At 51.9% G+C, this 24456-nt stretch overlaps 1 protein-coding gene across 2 annotated transcripts in view; it reads right to left on the bottom strand.

Moving 5' to 3' along the window:
• Positions 1 to 23381, bottom strand: part of ELF5 (E74 like ETS transcription factor 5) — a 66511-nt gene extending 43130 nt beyond the window's left edge. For both annotated transcript variants that reach the window (XR_012219703.1, XM_073541799.1), the window contains exon 1: positions 23232 to 23381. Coding sequence is in view for 1 of the 2 variants with exons in the window: in XM_073541799.1 (XP_073397900.1) it covers positions 23232 to 23381 (150 nt within the window). In the remaining variant the exon portion in view is untranslated. The remainder of the gene's footprint in view (positions 1 to 23231) is intronic.
• Positions 23382 to 24456: the final 1075 nt, after the last annotated feature.

Genomic DNA, 24456 nt, shown 5'->3' on the forward strand with positions numbered 1-24456 from the left:
AGGTGCAAGGAGCGGTAGTTGTAGAGGTGCAAGGAGCGGCGGATGTAGAGGTGCAAGGAGCGGCGGATATAGAGGTGAAAGGAGCGGTGGATGGAGAGGTGCAAGGACCGGCGGATGTAGAAGTGAAAGGAGCAACGGATGTAGAGGTGCAAGGAGCGGCGGATGTAGAGGTGCAAGGAGCGGCGGATGTAGAGGTGAAAGGAGCGGTGGATGTAGAGGTGCAAGGAGCGGCGGATGTAGAAGTGAAAGGAGCAACGGATGTAGAGGTGCAAGGAGCGGCGGATGTAGAGGTGCAAGGAGCGGCGGACGTAGAGGTGCAAGGAGCGACGGGTGTAGAGGTGAAAGGAGCGGCGGATGTAGAGGTGCAAGGAGCGGCAGATGTAGAGGTACAAGGAGTGGCGGATGTAGAGGTGCAAGGAGCGGCGGATGTAGAGGTGAAAGGAGCGGCGGATGTAGAGGTGCAAGGAGCGGCGGATGTAGAGGTGCAAGGAGTGGCGGATGTAGAGGTGCAAGGAGCGGAGGATGTAGAGGTGAAAGGGGCGGCGGATGTAGAGGTACAAGGAGCGGCGGATGTAGAGGTGAAAGGAGCGGCGGATGTAGAGGTACAAGGAGTGGCGGATGTAGAGGTGCAAGGAGTGGCGGATGTAGAGGTGCAAGGAGCGGCGGATGTAGAGGTACAAGGAGTGGCGGATGTAGAGGTGCAAGGAGCGGCGGATGTAGAGGTACAAGGAGCGGCGGATGTAGAGGTGAAAGGAGCGGCGGATGTAGAGGTGAAAGGGGCGGCGGATGTAGAGGTACAAGGAGCGGCGGATGTAGAGGTGAAAGGAGCGGCGGATGTAGAGGTGAAAGGGGCGGCGGATGTAGAGGTACAAGGAGCGGCGGATGTAGAGGTACAAGGAGTGGCGGATGTAGAGGTGCAAGGAGCGGAGGATGTAGAGGTGAAAGGGGCGGCGGATGTAGAGGTACAAGGAGCGGCGGATGTAGAGGTGAAAGGAGCGGCGGATGTAGAGGTACAAGGAGTGGCGGATGTAGAGGTGCAAGGAGTGGCGGATGTAGAGGTGCAAGGAGCGGCGGATGTAGAGGTACAAGGAGTGGCGGATGTAGAGGTGCAAGGAGCGGCGGATGTAGAGGTACAAGGAGCGGCGGATGTAGAGGTGAAAGGAGCGGCGGATGTAGAGGTGCAAGGAGCGGCAGTTGTAGAGGTGCAAGGAGCGGCGGATGTAGGGGTGAAAGGAGCGGTGGATGTAGAGGTACAAGGAGCGGCAGATGTAGAGGTGAAAGGAGCGGCGGGTGTACAGGTACAAGGAGCGGCGGATGTAGAGGTGAAAGGGGCGGCGGATGTAGAGGTGAAAGGGGCGGCGGATGTAGAGGTGAAAGGAGCGGCGGATGTACAGGTACAAGGAGTGGCGGATGTAGAGGTGAAAGGGGCGGCGGATGTAGAGGTGAAAGGGGCGGCGGATGTAGAGGTGAAAGGGGCGGCGGATGTAGAGGTGCAAGGAGCGGCGGATGTAGAGGTGTAAGGAGCGGCGGGTGTAGAGGTGCAAGGAGCGGCGGGTGTAGAGGTGCAAGGAGCGGCGGATGTAGAGGTGCAAGGAGCGGCGGGTGTAGAGGTGCAAGGAGCGGCGGATGTAGAGGTGCAAGGAGCAACGGGTGTAGAGGTAAAAGGAGCGGCGGATGTAGAGGTGTAAGGAGCGGCGGGTGTAGAGGTGCAAGGAGCGGCGGATGTAGAGGTGCAAGGAGCGGCGGGTGTAGAGGTGCAAGGAGCGGCGGATGTAGAGGTGCAAGGAGCAACGGGTGTAGAGGTAAAAGGAGCGGCGGGTGTAGAGGTAAAAGGAGCGGCGGGTGTAGAGGTGCAAGGAGCGGCGGATGTAGAGGTGAAAGGGGCGGCGGATGTAGAGGTGAAAGGGGCGGCGGATGTAGAGGTGAAAGGGGCGGCGGATGTAGAGGTGAAAGGGGCGGCGGATGTAGAGGTACAAGGAGCGGCGGATGTAGAGGTGTAAGGAGCGGCGGATGTAGAGGTGCAAGGGGCAGCGGATGTAGAGGTGCAAGGAGCGGCGGATGTACAGGTACAAGGAGCGGCGGATGTAGAGGTGAAAGGAGCGGCGGATGTAGAGGTGCAAGGAGCGGCAGTTGTAGAGGTGCAAGGAGCAGCGGATGTAGGGGTGAAAGGAGCGGTGGATGTAGAGGTACAAGGAGCGGCAGATGTAGAGGTGAAAGGAGCGGTGGATGTAGAGGTGCAAGGAGCGGCGGATGTACAGGTACAAGGAGCGGCGGATGTAGAGGTGAAAGGGGCGGCGGATGTAGAGGTGAAAGGGGCGGCGGATGTAGAGGTGCAAGGAGCGGCGGATGTAGAGGTGCAAGGAGCGGCGGATGTAGAGGTGTAAGGAGCGGCGGGTGTAGAGGTGCAAGGGGCGGCGGATGTAGAGGTGCAAGGGGCGGCGGATGTAGAGGTGCAAGGGGCGGCGGATGTAGAGGTGCAAGGAGCGGCGGATGTAGAGGTACAAGGAGTGGCGGATGTAGAGGTGCAAGGAGCGGCGGATGTAGAGGTGAAAGGAGCGGAGGATGTAGAGGTGCAAGGAGCGGCGGATGTAGAGGTGCAAGGAGTGGCGGATGTAGAGGTGCAAGGAGTGGCGGATGTAGAGGTGCAAGGAGTGGCGGATGTAGAGGTACAAGGAGTGGCGGATGTAGAGGTGCAAGGAGCGGCGGATGTAGAGGTACAAGGAGTGGCGGATGTAGAGGTGCAAGGAGCGGAGGATGTAGAGGTGAAAGGAGCGGCGGATGTAGAGGTGCAAGGAGCGGCGGATGTAGAGGTGAAAGGAGCGGCGGATGTAGAGGTGCAAGGAGCGGCGGATGTACAGGTACAAGGAGCGGCGGATGTAGAGGTGAAAGGAGCGGCGGATGTAGAGGTGCAAGGAGCGGCAGATGTAGGGGTGAAAGGAGCGGTGGATGTAGAGGTACAAGGAGCGGCAGATGTAGAGGTGAAAGGAGCGGTGGATGTAGAGGTGCAAGGAGCGGCGGGTGTACAGGTACAAGGAGCGGCGGATGTAGAGGTGAAAGGGGCGGCGGATGTAGAGGTGAAAGGGGCGGCGGATGTAGAGGTGCAAGGAGCGGCGGATGTAGACGTGCAAGGAGCGGCGGATGTAGAGGTGTAAGGAGCGGCGGGTGTAGAGGTGCAAGGAGCGGCGGATGTAGAGGTGAAAGGGGCGGCGGATGTAGAGGTGCAAGGAGCGGCGGATGTAGAGGTGCAAGGAGCGGCGGATGTAGAGGTGTAAGGAGCGGCGGGTGTAGAGGTGCAAGGAGCGGCGGATGTAGAGGTGCAAGGAGCGGCGGGTGTAGAGGTGCAAGGAGCGGCGGATGTAGAGGTGCAAGGAGCGACGGGTGTAGAGGTGAAAGGAGCGGCGGGTGTAGAGGTGCAAGGAGCGGCGGATGTAGAGGTGAAAGGGGCGGCGGATGTAGAGGTGCAAGGAGTGGCGGATGTAGAGGTGCAAGGAGCGGCGGATGTAGAGGTGCAAGGAGCGGCGGATGTAGAGGTGAAAGGAGCGGCGGATGTAGAGGTGCAAGGAGCGGCGGATGTAGAGGTGAAAGGGGCGGCGGATGTAGAGGTGAAAGGGGCGGCGGATGTAGAGGTACAAGGAGCGGCGGATGTAGAGGTGTAAGGAGCGGCGGATGTAGAGGTGCAAGGGGCAGCGGATGTAGAGGTGCAAGGAGCGGCGGATGTACAGGTACAAGGAGCGGCGGATGTAGAGGTGAAAGGAGCGGCGGATGTAGAGGTGCAAGGAGCGGCAGTTGTAGAGGTGCAAGGAGCGGCGGATGTAGGGGTGAAAGGAGCGGTGGATGTAGAGGTACAAGGAGCGGCAGATGTAGAGGTGAAAGGAGCGGTGGATGTAGAGGTGCAAGGAGCGGCGGATGTACAGGTACAAGGAGCGGCGGATGTAGAGGTGAAAGGGGCGGCGGATGTAGAGGTGAAAGGGGCGGCGGATGTAGAGGTGCAAGTGGCGGCGGATGTAGAGGTGCAAGGAGCGGCGGATGTAGAGGTGTAAGGAGCGGCGGGTGTAGAGGTGCAAGGGGCGGCGGATGTAGAGGTGCAAGGGGCGGCGGATGTAGAGGTGCAAGGGGCGGCGGATGTAGAGGTGCAAGGAGCGGCGGATGTAGAGGTACAAGGAGTGGCGGATGTAGAGGTGCAAGGAGCGGCGGATGTAGAGGTGAAAGGAGCGGCGGATGTAGAGGTACAAGGAGTGGCGGATGTAGAGGTGCAAGGAGTGGCGGATGTAGAGGTACAAGGAGTGGCGGATGTAGAGGTGCAAGGAGTGGCGGATGTAGAGGTGCAAGGAGCGGCGGATGTAGAGGTACAAGGAGTGGCGGATGTAGAGGTGCAAGGAGTGGTGGATGTAGAGGTGCAAGGAGCGGCGGATGTAGAGGTACAAGGAGTGGCGGATGTAGAGGTGCAAGGAGCGGACGATGTAGAGGTGAAAGGGGCGGCGGATGTAGAGGTACAAGGAGCGGCGGATGTAGAGGTGAAAGGAGCGGCGGATGTAGAGGTGCAAGGAGCGGCGGATGTACAGGTACAAGGAGCGGCGGATGTAGAGGTGCAAGGAGCGGCGGATGTAGAGGTGCAAGGAGCGGCAGTTGTAGAGGTGCAAGGAGCGGCAGTTGTAGAGGTGCAAGGAGCGGCGGATGTAGGGGTGAAAGGAGCGGTGGATGTAGAGGTACAAGGAGCGGCAGATGTAGAGGTGAAAGGAGCGGTGGATGTAGAGGTGCAAGGAGCGGCGGGTGTACAGGTACAAGGAGTGGCGGATGTAGAGGTGAAAGGGGCGGCGGATGTAGAGGTGAAAGGGGCGGCGGATGTAGATGTGAAAGGAGCGGCGGATGTACAGGTACAAGGAGTGGCGGATGTAGAGGTGAAAGGGGCGGCGGATGTAGAGGTGCAAGGAGCGGCGGATGTAGAGGTGCAAGGAGCGGCGGATGTAGAGGTGTAAGGAGCGGCGGGTGTAGAGGTGCAAGGAGCGGCGGATGTAGAGGTGCAAGGAGCGGCGGGTGTAGAGGTGCAAGGAGCGGCGGATGTAGAGGTGCAAGGAGCGACGGGTGTAGAGGTGAAAGGAGCGGCGGGTGTAGAGGTGCAAGGAGCGGCGGATGTAGAGGTGAAAGGGGCGGCGGATGTAGAGGTGCAAGGAGTGGCGGATGTAGAGGTGCAAGGAGCGGCGGATGTAGAGGTGCAAGGAGCGGCGGATGTAGAGGTGCAAGGAGCGGCGGATGTAGAGGTGAAAGGAGCGGCGGATGTAGAGGTGCAAGGAGCGGCGGATGTAGAGGTGAAAGGGGCGGCGGATGTAGAGGTGAAAGGGGCGGCGGATGTAGAGGTACAAGGAGCGGCGGATGTAGTGGTGAAAGGAGCGGCGGATGTAGAGGTGCAAGGGGCAGCGGATGTAGAGGTGCAAGGAGCGGCGGATGTAGAGGTGAAAGGGGCGGCGGATGTAGATGTGAAAGGGGCGGCGGATGTAGAGGTGAAAGGGGCGGCGGATGTAGAGGTACAAGGAGCGGCGGATGTAGTGGTGAAAGGAGCGGTGGATGTAGAGGTGAAAGGAGCGGCGGATGTAGAGGTGCAAGGGGCAGCGGATGTAGAGGTGCAAGGAGCGGCGGATGTAGAGATGCAAGGGGCGGCGGATGTAGAGGTGAAAGGAGCGGCGGATGTAGAGGTGCAAGGGGCAGTGGATGTAGAGGTGCAAGGAGCGGCGGATGTAGAGGTGCAAGGGGCGGCGGATGTAGAGGTGAAAGGAGCGGCGGGTGTAAAGGTGCAAGGGGCGGCGGATGTAGAGGTGAAAGGAGCGGCGGATGTACAGGTACAAGGAGCGGCGGATGTAGAGGTGCAAGGAGCGGCGGATGTAGAGGTGCAAGGAGCGGCAGTTGTAGAGGTGCAAGGAGCGGCAGTTGTAGAGGTGCAAGGAGCGGCGGATGTAGGGGTGAAAGGAGCGGTGGATGTAGAGGTACAAGGAGCGGCAGATGTAGAGGTGAAAGGAGCGGTGGATGTAGAGGTGCAAGGAGCGGCGGGTGTACAGGTACAAGGAGCGGCGGATGTAGAGGTGAAAGGGGCGGCGGATGTAGAGGTGAAAGGGGCGGCGGATGTAGATGTGAAAGGAGCGGCGGATGTACAGGTACAAGGAGTGGCGGATGTAGAGGTGAAAGGGGCGGCGGATGTAGAGGTGCAAGGAGCGGCGGATGTAGAGGTGCAAGGAGCGGCGGATGTAGAGGTGTAAGGAGCGGCGGGTGTAGAGGTGCAAGGAGCGGCGGATGTAGAGGTGCAAGGAGCGGCGGGTGTAGAGGTGCAAGGAGCGGCGGATGTAGAGGTGCAAGGAGCGGCGGATGTAGAGGTACAAGGAGTGGCGGATGTAGAGGTGCAAGGAGCGGACGATGTAGAGGTGAAAGGGGCGGCGGATGTAGAGGTACAAGGAGCGGCGGATGTAGAGGTGAAAGGAGCGGCGGATGTAGAGGTGCAAGGAGCGGCGGATGTACAGGTACAAGGAGCGGCGGATGTAGAGGTGCAAGGAGCGGCGGATGTAGAGGTGCAAGGAGCGGCAGTTGTAGAGGTGCAAGGAGCGGCAGTTGTAGAGGTGCAAGGAGCGGCGGATGTAGGGGTGAAAGGAGCGGTGGATGTAGAGGTACAAGGAGCGGCAGATGTAGAGGTGAAAGGAGCGGTGGATGTAGAGGTGCAAGGAGCGGCGGGTGTACAGGTACAAGGAGCGGCGGATGTAGAGGTGAAAGGGGCGGCGGATGTAGAGGTGAAAGGGGCGGCGGATGTAGATGTGAAAGGAGCGGCGGATGTACAGGTACAAGGAGTGGCGGATGTAGAGGTGAAAGGGGCGGCGGATGTAGAGGTGCAAGGAGCGGCGGATGTAGAGGTGCAAGGAGCGGCGGATGTAGAGGTGTAAGGAGCGGCGGGTGTAGAGGTGCAAGGAGCGGCGGATGTAGAGGTGCAAGGAGCGGCGGGTGTAGAGGTGCAAGGAGCGGCGGATGTAGAGGTGCAAGGAGCGACGGGTGTAGAGGTGAAAGGAGCGGCGGGTGTAGAGGTGCAAGGAGCGGCGGATGTAGAGGTGAAAGGGGCGGCGGATGTAGAGGTGCAAGGAGTGGCGGATGTAGAGGTGCAAGGAGCGGCGGATGTAGAGGTGCAAGGAGCGGCGGATGTAGAGGTGCAAGGAGCGGCGGATGTAGAGGTGAAAGGAGCGGCGGATGTAGAGGTGCAAGGAGCGGCGGATGTAGAGGTGAAAGGGGCGGCGGATGTAGAGGTGAAAGGGGCGGCGGATGTAGAGGTACAAGGAGCGGCGGATGTAGTGGTGAAAGGAGCGGCGGATGTAGAGGTGCAAGGGGCAGCGGATGTAGAGGTGCAAGGAGCGGCGGATGTAGAGGTGAAAGGGGCGGCGGATGTAGATGTGAAAGGGGCGGCGGATGTAGAGGTGAAAGGGGCGGCGGATGTAGAGGTACAAGGAGCGGCGGATGTAGAGGTGAAAGGAGCGGCGGATGTAGAGGTGCAAGGGGCAGCGGATGTAGAGGTGCAAGGAGCGGCGGATGTAGAGATGCAAGGGGCGGCGGATGTAGAGGTGAAAGGAGCGGCGGATGTAGAGGTGCAAGGGGCAGTGGATGTAGAGGTGCAAGGAGCGGCGGATGTAGAGGTGCAAGGGGCGGCGGATGTAGAGGTGAAAGGAGCGGCGGGTGTAAAGGTGCAAGGGGCGGCGGATGTAGAGGTGAAAGGAGCGGCGGGTGTAGAGGTGCAAGGTGTTACGTGTCAGAACCACTCAGCCCACAGGCTGCGCCTTGGTAGCAGAGGGGACACGATATTCCCTTTTGTCCGCCCTCCCCCCACCTTTTGTAATTCAGACAGTAAATATTGGAAGGCTCCGGCAACCTGCTCTAGTTTTTTCTGACCTTCCCATAAATGCTGAGAGTCCTATTGATGATCTGGCCAGTGATAAACTCTCAGGCAGCACAGTGGCTCAGTGGTTACCTCCATTGCCATCCTACACTTGGGTCCTTAGTTCTAATCTGACTGAGGTCAATGAGATTTCTCCTCTCAGAAAATGAAATCAGAGACCTCAAATGAAGCCTGCTCTTCCCTTTCATGACCTGTCGGTGGGCACTGATAGGCATATTGATGACCCAGCCATCAGGTAATGCTATGGGGGCTCAGTGGTAAGCACTGGTTCTCTGCAGCATGGGAGTCCAGGGTTCACAATCCCACCCTGGATGACATCTGCTAGGAGCTAGTATGTTCTCCCTGTGCTCCTAAGACATACAGGTAGGGGAAATGATGGCGTTACATGTATGAAGGAGGTAGACAGCTGCTGTCCAGTGTTTCTGAGGGTTGGATGAACATTTGGGTTTAGGGAAATGAGGGATAAAGTATGACTTTGCAAGTCCAAAAGGACTTTTCACAGCTCAGTTACCACTGAGCTGAATATATAACAAGTCCATATCTTGTATCAGGACATTCATCCAATAAGGACAGACACTACTCAGGATACTCGCCCAATGAAGACAGGCAAGCAGCCCTCCTAGCAGATGTCATCCATGGTGGGATTCAGAACCCTGGACTCCCATGCTGCTCAGAAGATAACCTTTGGTAAAGTCATTGATATTACTACCAGCACCGATGGGAAGATCAGGAAAAACTAGAGCAGGGCCATTTGCAATTTCTAAAGAAGACCTGTGAGGAGGAATTACTCCAACCTCAGTCAGAGTAGAACTAAGGGCCCAAGCATTGAAAGGTAAGGGAGCTAACCACTGAGCCACCATAGCATTACCTGATGGCTGGGTCATCAATATGCCTATCAGTGCCCACTGACAGGTCATGAAAGGGAAGAGCAGGCTTCATTTGAGGACTCTGATTTCATTTTCTGAGAGGAGGAATCTCTGTGTTCTTGGTCAGAACCAATGAAAACAGCAACAAGAAAAAGAAAGCTCCAGTGTCACCATGCTGCCCCATGGGCGCTTATCCACCAGCCCCAGTGTTACCATGCTGCCCCATGGGGGCTTAACCACCAGCCCCAGTGTTACCATGCTGCCCCATGGGGGCTTATCCACCAGCCCCAGTGTTACCATGCTGCCCCATGGGCGCTTATCCACCAGCCCCAGTGTTACCATGCTGCCCCATGGGGGCTTAACCACCAGCACCAGCCGGCTGTGCACCGATCTATGGGATGGGAGCAAAGGGCTTATAGTATTCGTGTTCTCAGATAAGAGACCAGAGGGCGTCCGTTGACTGTGGGACATTTCTGACACGTCCATCACATAATAATCTCCATGACACAGTCTCCAGAGCTCGAAGCACAAGTGTCCTAGATCCATCCCATTCTTGAATGGAGCAGAGGTGCGTGGGCTTATCCTCCACTGCATTCATTGTCTACGGGACTGTTTGGAAATAATAGAGCTCTGTGTTCTCAAATGGTCCTATAAACAATGAATGGAGAAGAGGTGTGTGGGCTTATCCTCCGCTGTGTTCATTGTCTACAGGACTGTCTGGAAATAACGGAGCTCTGCTTTCCCAGTTGATCCCATAGACAATGAATTAAGCAGAGGTGCGCAGGCTTATCCTCCACTGTATTCATTGTCTACGGGACTGTCTGGAAATAACAGAGCTCTGCATTCTCGGACAGTCCCATAAACAATGAATGGAGCAGAGTATGAGCAGCTCCACTTCCAAAGACATACTGATAGGATGTGAGTCCTGACGGGGCAATAATGTCTGCAAAGCGAGACCGTTCTTATGAAGCATAATAAATAAGAATATTGATTGTGCAGCACTTTACAGACATCACTGCACTCATCAGGGGTCATATCTCCTTCAGATCTGACTTCAGAACATGGGAGGAAACCCACAGTCACACAAAATCAGGGCTGTGGAGTCGGTAAGCCAAACCTCCGACTCCACGACTCCGACTCCATCATACATGGCTCATGTATAAGTGATAAATTTCCTGGAGTAAAATGGTGACATCTGGCTTTTATTCATTATTATGACACAATAATCAAGCCGTCATTTAGATAGAACATAAAATATATTTATTGGAATACAACTTTAGAACAAAAAACCTTTTGCATATTTACAGTTTATTATACACTACGCAGCAAGTGGGAAAAACAGTTTTCAACAGAAACGTCCTGAATAACATTTGTGCAGTCTATGAATTTGTTCTGAGGAATGGTATCGCCTCCATCAGATCCTCCTTCATAGATGACCTCACATCTGACCTCATTACTTTAAGACTAGAGAACAACCTCTCTACAGTAACTTGGGTTGGTAGCAAAGCCGTAACCACATGGGAACATCTCTAACAATGTCAGGGTGTAAAGGAATTGCCTCGTTCACAGTCGGTTTTGATGAACGGTTGATCTCTTCTACTTCTTTGAGAGCAAGTGAAACATTTTGCTGAAATCTGGTCAATCTGTTTTCTATGAGAGTGGAATCTTTTTCCTTGCGGCAACGCTTTGCCTGCTCCATCTCATCCAAATACTTTTCAATATCAAACTCCTCATCTGATGATGAAGGAACGGCAGCGGCAGCACTGTCAGGACCCGAGTCCTCTTGTGCCTGGCAGTCCTGTAGGCCACTCATCCTAACGGCTACCTCAGTCAGAGCTTCTTTTCCTTTAGTAAGCTGTTGATCATCAAGCAATATACGATGACTTGGGTCCACATAAACAGCTGCCAGAAAAAATTTATTTTCCAATAGCCGTGTCTCTGTCCGTTTCATTGAAGCAGAAATACCATCTGCGATTAAACCTCCTCTTTGGGACAGGCAAAATAGCAAGTTCTTCCACTCCTTTATAAAATGCCAGGAGTTAAATCCTCAGCTTGTAACTTTTTAGTCACTGTGAATGGGTGATGAAGCAATTCCTTCAATTCAGCCACCTGTGTCTGTAAGGGAGGACAAGGCCGTAGTCATGGCAGAGCACTCCGGTGCATCTGAGCCCTGGCCTCCTCTCACATGAAAACAGCATTCTTTCACCGGCATATCTGTGTCTTCTCACACTGCGCCATCAGGGATACCACTGTGGTGCTGAAGACTTTCTGCAATTGGCTTTGCAAGAATTGAGACACAGTCCGGTTCAAATGCAACATATGAAACTTTACTTGAATAATTTAGCAGCACATTCCTGTCAGTTACAACATCAACAGCAAGTTCTCTGCAGTTCTCATTCTGCTCTTTCCCTGCACTCAGTTCCACGTCCTCCAGAACATTACAGGGTAATAGTGCCTTAGGCGGTACCACAGCGTTTTCCCTGTTCAGACTTCCTGTGCTTGGGGGTTCTCTGACCCGCTTCGCCCTGGTCCTGAGAGCATTGGCCCATGCAATAATCTGCAACATGTTGAAAAATCTGTGCCCTGTACTATTCCGGACCACTTCCTTTCTCCAGCTATGAACTGCTGCAGTCCTGCTGCTTGATACCATACTTCAGTCATAAAGACTCCAAATGGCTATGCTCCTCTTCTTGTAACATTAAGTGGCTGCTGTGGTGTCCTGTGCATAGAGCCCATGTGGACAGCTCGGGCACCCAGGCCCCCTCTCACTCTACCTCAGCATCTACACTTACCACACAGCAGCCCCTCCTATATTAACTATTTCCTACACTTAAGCTACATCCTAACTGTAATACTATGATGCCCCCATCTAGTGGACAATCTGAGAACTGTGCTTACCCTATTACAATACATAGCAGCACAAATATATACAAAGCGCACTATACATCTAGCAAGATGGTAATACACATAACAGTGTAGCAGTACCATTGTATGGAAACAGTAATGCACTTAATCGTGTAGCAGTAACATAAAATATTAACAAATATATATACACTGATAATATACGGCACCGGGACGAAAGAGAAAGGCAAAGGTATAGCCGTAACATAGCATACCCCCTACATGTCCATTGACCTTCATGTAGCGTTACCTGAGGGTCGGCCATATCTACAAGGAAGGGTTTCAGCTCAAGCAATCGCTCAATCATTAGGTAGGTGCTGCCCCACCGAGTGGCTTGATCCACAATTGCCCCTTTCCCAGCACGTCTCTTCAAGATGGAATCAATTTTTGGGGTTCTGGCAGCAATAGCCAATGTCCTCACTTTGCTAATCAGAGTTCCAGCATGCCCCTCTTGCAGACTCTCTCTTATTGCCAACTGCAGGGTGTGCACAACACAGCGCATGTGATGAATAGAAAAGAGGTGTGAAGCAGCTTCAACAAGGTCATCTCCATCAGTCGTGTTCATGCCGAGCGGTGCCAAGAGAAGCAAAGAGAAACTGGTATAAATGTATGTGGGAGAAAGAGGGACGAAACGGGCCCCGAGAGACGACACTGTGCTCCGTGAGATGGATGGCTGATAGATGATGTAGATGGGTGATGGAAGCATTATGGATAGATAGGACTAAGGCAGAAATTATATAAGAAAGCTACAGAACTTTTGAAATCACAATAAGTCAATGATTAAATGGGTGTTCCTTCCCAGTTTACCATTTTTCCCATATTTATGGCAAGCAATCCAGTCCTGCAAATGCATATGTATGATGCCATATACAAAGCGCTGTGCCCTGCGGCCGCCTGTCACGATATGTAGCGACCCCACAGGGGGTAGCTCAGCGGACGGCACGACACACACACAACGGGATGGAAATGGGGAGAGGAAAGCCCTACTGATAGGAAAATGAGGGATGGACACCTCCTGCTGAAACCTGAGACTGACCCTGCACTCCCCTACACCCTAAGAGGGTCCTTCCCCCTCCCCGCCGTCAGGAACCTCATCCCTCGCTGTCACCTAGCACTGCCCTAGATAGTGCTCTGGCCGGCAAAGGCAGTAGCCTCATCACTGCAGATGGAACGACACAGGGGACAGTGACAAACACGAGACAGATGAGGACAAAAACACAAAACTTAGCTTAAAAGCCTTCTCTGCTGCAAAGCACCACACAGCAGAGGAAAGGCACCCTGACCACGAAACCAGCTGATACACCACAGCAGCCAGAGAGCTCCTTCCTCCAGGCTTGGTGAATATAGAATGCTCTATCACCAACAGCCAGCTGATGCATCAGGTGACTATGTAAAGGATGATGGGAGTGGTCATCACCCACATCAGCTGACCTGGCCACTCTGCAGTCGCAGCACGCTGCCAGCAAGGAAAACTGACATTGACCCCTGCTGGTCCTGAAAGGAAAAAAGCTTCATTTAAATCAAAGTGGAACCAGAGCTGCCACAAATCCAAAAATTGATCATGACACCGCTTTATCCTATCACTGGGTCAGTGGACGGTTCATCACTGTGTCCGGCCGGTCCCATATCTTTATTCTCCAGTGCAGGTCTTGCATGTGAGCTGCGGTTATACACTACATATTGTTATAGTAATTTTCTGGACTGCAGGACAGTATAGATCTCGACCTCATATAAATATCACACCTCATAAGCGGCTCCAGGATGAGCATAAACTACAGAGAAGAAAAATCAGAAGATTCACCATGCTTAACCCAGTATGGGGAGGTACAAACAACGAGATACAATGTAGCTTCATTCTTCACTCAGGGTTATTGTAAACTAATGGATGATGAGAGCTAGATGAACATCCAGCTAGAAAGACGAGAACCCCAAGTTTCAGTGTCATTATCATATATCTCAAGAATTGGTGTGTAATTATTCTGTTCCGTAATTGTCAGCATCATTACTCCCTATTCAAGGTATCAGTGTCATTACCCTGTACCCAAAGTGTTAGTGTCATTATGCTGTAACCCAAGTGTCGGTGTCATTATGTACTGTTTGGAGAAGGGAAAATTAAACATACAGTGAAAGGAACACCCTGCCTACAGTGAAGCATGGCGGAGGGCTTGGGGATGTCTACAGTGAAGCATAGTGGATGCTTATTGATTACTACAGTGATGCATGGTGGCTTGATGATGCTCACAGTGTAGCACAGTGGCAGTTGACAGGAAATACAGTGGCTGTTGCCAGCTAGTACAGTGGCTCAGTGATTAGCACTGGAGTGATTGCTTCATCTCTGACCAACAATAATGAGATTCCACCTCTCAGGTACACTTCAGAAATTAAAATCAAGTAACTGATTTGATGCCTTGGGCATCTAGCTTTCCCTTTCATGATCTTGCCATTGGTGCTGGAAGTCATATTTGATAACCTACCTATAAATAATCTCCTGGTTAGCATGGTGGCTCAGTGGTTAGTAGTTGTTGAAGTCATGGGGTCAACTAGGACAGAGCACGCTGAGATTCCACCTCTCAGGCACACTTTAGAAATTGGCCCTGCAAGTGGCTCTCAGCTGCAGGCATAGATGGTGGTGGGCAGAGATTGCCCTTCGGCCCCTAGAACTCAGCATCAATCCTGCATGGATGAGACTGACGCGGATGCTGGGATCTTACGGAAGCATATGGGAAGAATCGGTCTAGATACCACAGATCACTTGTGGGACGATCCCCTCGAGGCTTCCCACTTTGCAGATTTTTGTTCCCGTACTTCCTGATACGTCCTGTAATATTCCGGCCGTAAACTGTTCGCGCACAGTAATTATTCGGTTTTATGCAGTGACAAGATAATTTTCAGCTTTGTGCAGTAACATCATGCAAAACAGGCAGCACCCAGACTAATGCAGATGGCGCTGACAACCGGGGACACGCTGCTACTAGTCGCCTGTACAGGATGACCCGTGAGAAGCTGCGCGCCGCGGGTCACACATCGCACCCACCGGGGAAGATAAGTCATCGGTTTCACAATTTTTTAATCGTTGATCAAAAAAAAAATTATCGGGAGTTTTTCAATCCATCCATTTTTTGGGATGATGGGTGTTGTGGATATATTGTGAAAGAACCCCAAGCATTTCTGCCATTTTTGCAGGAGGATTGGGATTACGGCGTTCACCGCACAGTGGAAATAACATGTTCATTGAATTCTACAGGTCGGATGATCACACTGATACCAAATTTATATTTTTACTTGCTTTACTTTGTTTCTATTTTTTCAGCTTTCACTATATTCTTTCCATCATTTGCCCATTGGAAACGCTTGAAAAATTGTTTTTTCTTCCGCTACATTCTGAAAGCCGAGCATTCATTTTTTTTATGTTTTCAACTACAGAACTGGAAAGCTATAACCTATTTTTATGTTCTCCCTGACGGAGCCTTTTCGAAACTTTTTTATTTTTTTTTGGTGGAATGAGTTGCCGTTTTCGATTGTATCACTTTGGGATAACAAAAAAAAAAAAAAAGACTTTTTGTTAAACTTGCATTCATTTTCTTTGTAGGGAAGAGACTAAAATAAAATCTTTGCTGACATTCCTCCTATTAAGGCAATCACTGTCCAGGATAAATACAATTTTATTTTTATTTTTTTTAGTTTTGCAGTATAATATCATTTATGCTTGTTTATTTGTTGAAAGGTGAAAAAAGTTTTTGTTTGGAGTTTTCATTAAGTATTTTGAATATTTTATTTCATTTTGATTTTTTTTCTAGTTTCACAAGGGGAATTGACTATAATAATTAATATACTGTATTTGTTACTTGTCCATTACTTTTTTTTTTATTTCAGTGTGTTATGTCTGTAAGGACACGTTCCCACGAGGAGTTTTTTGGTGAATTTTTAGTGTTGAGTATTTTCAAAAAAAAAAACGGTAGCGGAAAATTTGTGGAGGGAGTCTACTACGCTTCATTTCCAATCTCCCGGCTTTGTTATACACCTGACACCTTCCTGGAATCGCTGGGATCAGAGATGATTACAATTGTGGAAATTAATAAATTAATCCCTTAGGCCGGTTTCACACTAGCGCTTTTTCAGCGCGCGCACGGCCGGGGGTAGCTCCGCCCCCGATCCGGCTCTCTGCCCGGCGTGCCTGCCCCTTCCTTGTAGCGCCGCCTCCTAGCGGACAGCGGCGCCTGCGATCGGCGCACCCTATCTTTAGCATAGGGTGCGCCGATCGTTCGCAGGCCGTGCGCTAGTTGCGCTTTGACCTGCGCTGCGCACTTTTGACGGTGCGCCGTGCGCGCCAAAATCCGAAAAGTTTGATTTTGGCGCGCACGGCGCACCGTCAAAAGTGCGCAGCGCAGGTCAAAGCGCAACTAGCGCACGGCCTGCGCACGATCGGCGCACCCTATGCTAAAGATAGGGTGCGCCGATCGCAGGCGCCGCTGTCCGCTAGGAGGCGGCGCTACAAGGAAGGGGCGGGCACGCCGGGCAGAGAGCCGGATCGGGGGCGGAGCTACCCCCGGCCGTGCGCGCGCTGAAAATGCGCTAATGTGAAACCAGCCTTAGATGCAACAATCAATAGTGGCTGTGACGTCTGAGCGGTTAGATGGCCGCATAAGACGACACAGTCCCCTAGTGGAACTAAAGGAACCATGAAAAATGTTTTGCACGATATATATATATATATAAGCATAAAAGAACTTCAATTTTCCCAGTTATTACATAAGAAATGAAAACAAAAAAATGAAACATGTCCATGAAGATCAAAATTATTTTATATTTATATTATTATTTTGTTAAGGAATAGAAAGTGATAAAAAAAATAGTTGCACTTACCCCTGAAGCAGAGTGAGAAAAATTCTGGTGGTCGGATAGAACTATTTTATTTTAATATTTTTTTATATTAATGGAATGTATTTTTTTTAATTTAATTATATTATATTAGATAATTTATTAAATTAAGTTAAAAGACTTTTACTGCTTGTTTAAGACTTTGTCCTTTTGTGCTTCCTCGGATACAAGCTCCTCCACCTGACGCAACACGGATGCCCCCCACCGCGGCGCCTACTTGCAGGAATTTAAGGAAAGACCCCGGTGTGACGTCAGGCAAAGCGATACCTAGTAATAACCAATTTTCCCGCAGGAATCTAGAACAATGCCGGAGATCCCTTCACCTATTAAAATGCAATTTTTATTGTAATCACAGAAAAATAATACATTCCAAACTTTTTGACTGTGAACGAATTCAATTAATTAATGGTTAATTGGAACCCAAAGTCTCTCCCGAATCAGACGGTTCTATTGGAAGCAACGGGTAATTCTTTATAACAAGGGTCCGAGAATATCAGTGTATGATTTTAAGAAGTATATATATATATATATATATGGAATGAAGTCGCACATTCCTTATATAGAGACAATTCTTCATTATTTCAATCATTTCACAGTCAAAACCGTTTCTTTTTCTGTAATATTATAACAATAACTTTCATTTTAAATTACGATTTAATAGACAATATTTTAGTTGATCAAGAAAAAAAATCCAGCAATGGAAAGGACTATAAAAACATGATTTATTAGTAACTATTAAAATATCAAAAGGGATAAAAATAAAAAGAATCGCACTAGGCCAACGCATTTCGAGCACTAGTTGCCAGTGGGAAAATTGGCTATTATGCATCTCCTGTAGACCTATCGCCACTTTCTCGACCTCGTTGCTCACAGACTTTCTCCATCACATCCAGTAAGTAGATGTTGGGGGTCTTTTTTTTTTACCTTGGCATGGTGGCTCAGTGGTCGGCACCGTGGCCTTGCAGCTGTAGGGAAGGTGACCTGACGAATGGACAGACTGGTCAGATTTCAGAAAGGAAAACAGCTAGGAAAGTGTAGGTGACGTGCAGTACCTTGGGTTGACTACTAGATGGCAGGGAGGAGTCTAAGTTCAGGACTTGACATCAGCTTAGGGTTTTAGAAACCGTTGGTCATGGGGGCGGAGTCACAGGGAACCGGGAAAGCTATAAATTTGACAGGAGGGTTCCAGAAAGTTCCAGTCCCCAGGGGGAGCTCAAGTGACGAGGAGACTGTGACAGTTGGTGCACTGTGAGGAGAACCTAACCAGGGGACTGAGGAGAAAGGAAGTCAGGGTGGTGTTCCTGACACCAAGTACCGCAGTACAGACGAGGCTCCGGGCGAAGGATATCGTATAGGGAACGATGTTTGACCAGTAAAATTACTGTTGGTGTTCAGGCCTAAGGCAGCCACAGTGACGGAGCTGTCAGAGCGTCACTAAGTGCAAAGAGACAGTGCGTAGATATACGTCCCAGGTGAAAAGTACGATACGTCGATGTGTTCTGCAACCGGAGAGCCTTGAAGAGATTTGTGGTGTGCTGTGAGGCTGTCATGTGGACGGCGAGAGAATAAACTTGGATCTGTTGTACCCGAAACTTGCCTCCATCTTATGTCTGTACGTCATTGCGCGGTATACAGAGGGACCACCCCCAGCCCGGCCTACCGACCCCACACTTGGCGTAGTCGGCAGGATCGCTGCCGCTAATACGATATCTTCTGCGGCAGGCCTGCCACTGAGGAGTGGAAAAGGACTTGGACTACTCGGTTTGGATTATAAACACCTGTGGATTACAAATTGCTAATCTGTGGATTACAAATTGGGAACGCTGTGGAGGATCTGTGGTGCTGGCAGAGGATCCGGGGCGGTACTAGGTTCTGTGCAAGATGGCGGTGTTGCTCCAATGCAGGAGAGAGATCCAGGTGTTTGCCATCGTCCCCAATGGAATGGGACCCCCTCCAACGTACCCCTGGGGGAAGCGATATGTACCAGGGGGCCGACGCTCCTACATACTGGACCCAGGCAGCTGGGTGGAGAAGCCTACCATCGCCCCACCCAACAGAGGGAGTGGCACAGAGGAAAAGATTGGCTGCGGCTGCTTGGCGCCATTTGATTGCTGCCCACCGGACGGGATGCAACGCTGCGGTTGTCGAGGCATCGGGCGCCAAGAGCTTTGCCAAGAAACTAATTCTTCAGAGTCACGGGCAGGCAGTCGGATCTCGGGTGGAGGAGCAGTGCCATTATGGACCCCGCAGGAGCGGCCGCCAAAGATACCATCAGAGAGTCTCCCCACGGAGCCCCTGAGCCTGGAGGCCAGCCCCGCCGGACGGCGGGGTGAAGACCGGAGACTGCGGGAGAAGCCGCGGGAAGATGTGAAGGAGGCCGCGACGCCGGGGAAGGTGAGAGTTCCCCCGGCTCCGTCAACGGCTCCGCCGGAAGCCCCCACCACTCAGCTGCAGCACGCGGCCCTCTGTGTATCCGAAAGCCTGGCCAAGGAGGCCCTTACTGTTTACGCTGAATTGAGCAGGGCCTCCGTTCCTGGCCCTGATTCATCATGCCTGGTGGTGCCACGCCCGGTGGTGCTGGGTCGCCCTCCCAGGGCTGTGGGGTACTCGGTACCGGGCCGGAGTCAGGGGAATGTGTCACAGCAGCGGAGACCCGGTCCGTGGTGCTGGGCGCCCAATATCAATGGCGGTGGTGTTAAAGGTGTTAGAGTTTATTGGTATAATTTGTGACGCCACCCGTGATATTTGGCAAGTGAGGTGTTAGCCAACGCTGCGTACAGATCCTCTGGGACTGATGGTGTGGTGCAGCAGAGATGGTATAGCTCCCCACAGGTGGTGCTGTAGTCCCAGGGCAGTGTAGGTGCAATGGATGAGGAGCGGCACAGGATAGTGTAGATGTTGTTACCTAGGTATAGCGATGTGGGAATAACTGGAGGACACCAGAGTATGCGGTTCCAAAGCTTTACTCACTGTTTGCAGTTCACACCACTGCCTGCCTCCGTACTGTGTTCTCCAGGTCAGGGCTCCAGCCAACCTCCAGGCAGGACAGGACTCTCCCTTCCACACTCCGCCAATATGTACCTTCACTGAACGACTCCTCAAATGCGCCTTTAGGTGCGAAGCATTCCAGTACTTAGTTACCCTGGAATGCCTCTCTCTAGGTGTTCCTAGTCTCTACTTGTATGACAGACAGCTGTAGCCTGCTTCGGGGACTCCTCTCCTGAGTCACGGCTCTCTATCCGTTTCGCTGTTGTGTCCCAAGTATATGGTGGGAGTAAGGCGTTAGCGGCTCACTACTCCTCCGGTGTCTATTGCCGGATATAAAGATCCAATCAACCTCGGGGACCGGGCCCCTGCCTTTGCGCTGAGAACCTATAGGCAGGGTTCCTATCCAACCCATTCCTCCTCTCTGTTCTCCTTCTCCTTCGTTCCGATCTGTTCTATCTCTCTCTTATGGAATCTGTAGTCTTCCGTCTACGTCTCTTTCTCCTTCTCTTCCTTCCCTGAGACGCTCATTCCACTAAGACCAGTCCTCAGGCTCTCCTGTCTGACTGCCTTCCTCCGCCTTGAGCTCCTCTCAGGCTGACCTGCTGTCAGCCTGCTCTCTTCTCTGGGTCTCTTCCCAGACTGACCCCTTCTGGGTCTCTCCCAGACTGACCTCCGGGTCTCTCCCAGACTGACCTGAAATCCTACATTTTCCCTCTCTTTTATATCATCTAACTCCGCCCGCCTCCCAGCACATCTCGTGTTACGAAGCAGGGTTCCACGAGGGGTTTTCTGCTAACCCCCAGCCTGTAGCTGTTAGGTGGCCCCACTGAACTATCCTGTGTGTGGAATGCAGGTGTGGAGCGTGGTCAGGAGTTCCCACCTTATCTGGATGGTGGGGCACTACACCTTAGGAGAAGATGCAGTACCTCTGTGGCGACTGAAGCCTCAGGGGCGCCACAGCGCCGGTACGGAGCCTGTCTGCAGAAGGCGCTGCTGCTTGCCCCCTGCCGGTAGCGACCTCATTCCCAAAATCAGCAGCTACTCCGGGTGCGGCCTACACAGCGGCCGCGGCTATGCCGGCGTTGGAGCCGGCTGCGGCCTATGTATCAGGCCTTGTAGCCCAATCTTTGAGAAATACGGCTGTCCCTGCCCGCCACCTGGCCCCAGCAGCTGTGGGCCGCTGACATCATCAGCCGCCTCTGCCCTGCTATCATCCTCGGCTAAGTCCCGCCCACCGGACTCCAGGACTTATACCGGACCCTCCATTTGGGTCGCAGAAGTTATAAAGAAAAAGGCCAGGGAGCAGGAAGTGTGGAACCAGCTCCATGCGAATGGGGAGGCTGGCATGGCGGCTACACGATCTCTGGGACGGCTCGTATACACGAATATACCAAAGGGATACGGGTTTATTCGGGATCTTGCTACCGGCCAGAAAGTTTATATCAATGTGGACTCTATTCGCCACGACCGAGCCTTGCAAGAGGTGGACTTGGAGTCCAATTATAAGGAATACTGCCCCCGCAGCTACTATGCGGTAGCCGTGCTCGCGGAACCCGAAGGTCACGAGCCCCCATAGAAAGGACTCTAAGGACACTCCCCACATCCTGGGAGCTCCACGGCTGTGTGGTCCCTTGCTACCGACCACCAGAAGATGGCGTGGACTGTCGGGCATTCGCTGCAACGTTATGCAGATTATGGGGACAGTTTGCGCCCTAGTTAAATGAGAATGTTGTTAATGTTTTTGTGTTCTTCTGATCTTCTAAAAAGGGGGGGGTCTTTCTTGGTTTTGCCTGATATAGTGGGGATGCAATAGAATCAAAGGGGAGGGAGTGTCCATGTCCAAGGAAGGGGGGAGCAAATCTTTTCTGTTTTACTGTTTTGTGTGTGAAGGTTTTAAAGCAATAGTAAAACAAAAAAATATATAAAAAGGGGTACTCGTGCTGTTATAAAGTTGTTTTGAAGTATACTAGGCATGAGAAAATGCAACAGATCCGGGTAAGAGAAGGTCTGTGTGACCGAAGGGAACGTGAGACCGAAGGGGTCTATGAGTTGAGAAGGTCTGGGAGACCGAGACGCCAACCATGACTGGTAACCAAAAGAGAGACGAAGAGATGGAAGATGTGAAGCAGACGGTAGTCCCAGGTCAGGACCCTGACACCACGGACACCCCAGAAAGAGGAAGGTGGGCGCTGGTAATGATCTGGTAGGGGATTATGATTGTCGGGGACGACAATAGACAAAGGAAGGGAGAGTGTAGGGAAGGTGACCTGACGGACGGACTGACTGGTCAGATTTCAGAAAGGAAAACAGCTAGGAAAGTGTAGGTGACGTGCAGTACCTTGGGTTGACCACTAGATGGCAGGGAGGAGTGTAAGTTCAGGACTTGACAACAGCTTAGGGCTTTAGAAACCGTTGGTCATGGGGGGCAGAGTCACAGGGAACCGGGAAAGCTATAAATTTGACAGGAGGGTTCCAGAAAGTTCCAGTCACCAGGGGGAGCTCAAGTGACGAGGAGACTGTGAGAGTTGGTGCACTCTGAGGTGAACCTAACCAGGGGACTGAGAAGAAAGGAAGTCAGGGGGGTGGTCCTGACACGAAGTACCGCAGTATAGACGAGGCTCAGGGAGAAGGATATTGTATAGGGAACGACGTTTGACCAGTAAAATTACTGTTGGTGTTCAGGCCTAAGGCAGCCACAGTGACGGAGCTGTCAGAGCATCACTAAGTGCGAAGAGACGGTGCGTAGATATACGTCCCAGGTGAAAAGTACAATACGTCGGTGTGTTCTGTAACCGGAGAGCCTTGAAGAGAATTGTGGTGTGCTGTGAGGCCGTCGTGTGGACGGCGAGAGAATAAACTTGGATCTGTTGCACCCGAAACTTGCCTCCATCTTATGTCTGTACGTCACTGCGCGGTATACAGAGGGACCACCCCCCATCCCGGCCTACCGACCCAACACAGCGCTGAGGTCCTGGGTTTGGATCTGACCATGGAGACTGTGGAAAGTCTACAAAACAGCATAATGCGTTTGAGCAACCTGTCGTTGGCCTGAGCGTGGAGCCGGAACAATCGTTGCTACCGAGAAGGCCGGTGGGCTGATAAAATGAGTGGAAGACAAGACATTTCCCGATGCCGTTTTGCTTCGGCAACCCGACTGCCATTAAAGAGGTTGACCCAACTGGGCAAGATAACCCACCCTACGGATCCCAACAATGGGGCCTACTGGAGACACCGGTAGACAGTGTATGGAATGGCGGCCTCCATTCCGGTCATTCAAGAGGATGGTTAGGGGTCCCAATGGTTGGACCACTCGCGGTCCCCTATGCTGTGTATAGGAGACAGCTTTCCTCTTTAGGATTAAAAAAAAACACAACATAAAGCTACACATGGATAAATATTACTAACTAGTAAGATGAAGAAGGTAACACAGTAACAATGACTGATCGAGCCGCTACAATAAGATACACTTGTAGATACATTCCTTAAAGGGACGGAAGTCCTAAAGCTCGCACCATGTAATAGATGAGCCTCAATACAAAGAGATACAAATGATAAACATATGTATATAATAAAAGCCGGAGATTATATCGGAGAGCCAGAACAACCCTTCTTTATGACCATTAGGGGGCGTCTTTCTATGGCTTTTGCTGGGGTGATATAATAGGGTCGCGGCTGCTCACCTTACAGAGGTTCGTAAAGTATCCAGAAAGGCTGAAGAAAACACGACCGTGCGCGCGTCGGATCCTCCGATGCAAAAGTGATGAACACTCGGCCGATTGTGAGCGTGGGAACAGGTTAGGTCGGTTCTGCAGGTTGCAGAGCACACCCATTCTGTGACGAAGACGATGACTACTCCTGAGACTGCTCAGGGCAAACCGCAGGACCAGAATGGACCACTGCCACCGATTCCTCCGCAGAGGTGGTCTCCATCTTGGGGGGGGGGGGTAAAGTTGTACTTAAACTACAACTACAACTCCCATCTGTGAGTGTCTGATGGGGATTGCAGTTGCTCAACAGCTGGAGAGCCACCGGTTGGAGACCGCAATATAACGCGGCGTGAAGAACGGGATAGGATGAGAAGAACGTGGCGCACCGTGGTTGTGTCTCCACTAGAGTCAATACAACAAAATTGGTTGCAATACCATGCCCAACCAATGGAGGGGGGAGGCGCTGTTTTTGAAGGGAAACAGTCATGGTTTTTAACCCTGGAAAGTCCAACTCAAAGTTTATAGGACTTTAATTTTTCCAAAGCGGGGACGTCAGAGATCATGGGGGTCCCAGCGCTTTGACCCTCACTGACGTAGTAATCACCTACACTGTGCATAGGAGCAGTCACATTGACCCTTTAGGGCCGAGGTGACCGCATACAAATGTTTGTGACCTGGGGTGGAAACTTGTTTTTGAATGGTAAAATAAATAAATAATTACCGATTTTATTCGCTTCCTATAGGGGGGAGGACAATGAGGGATGTCAAGTGAAATGGAAAGAAAACACATTCTGTACCGGGAATTTTTATCTTTTTTAAGACTCACAAGACTCACAGTAATGAAGGTGACCGGGAATAATCATGGAAAGGCTGAAGTGAGCCCTCCCATCAGCCGCAGTGAGTGCGCGGCGTGCGGGAAGCCGAGAGGTGGAGGTGCTGCGGATTCTGACATCTGGAATGTTTCCTCGCCCACAGGTGTGAGATTTGCATAAGTTCCCAGGGAATTCTTCCTGCAGGATTGTGCAAGTATCGGAGACGTCCCTTTTATAAACCGCCGGGATCCGACGTGAGAAAACGAATAAAGTGTAATATGGCGAAAATAATAATACGGCGGAAAAAGAAGCTGATCTCACAGCTGGGTCCATTGGTCAGTATCAGCCGCTGTGCGTCCTGCGGGACAGAAGTATGGGCTCCACCG

This window comes from Dendrobates tinctorius, unplaced genomic scaffold (assembly GCF_039654945.1).
Source record: "Dendrobates tinctorius isolate UK_male_01 unplaced genomic scaffold, ASM3965494v1 ptg000124l, whole genome shotgun sequence".
Taxonomy (NCBI): Eukaryota; Metazoa; Chordata; class Amphibia; order Anura; family Dendrobatidae; genus Dendrobates; species Dendrobates tinctorius.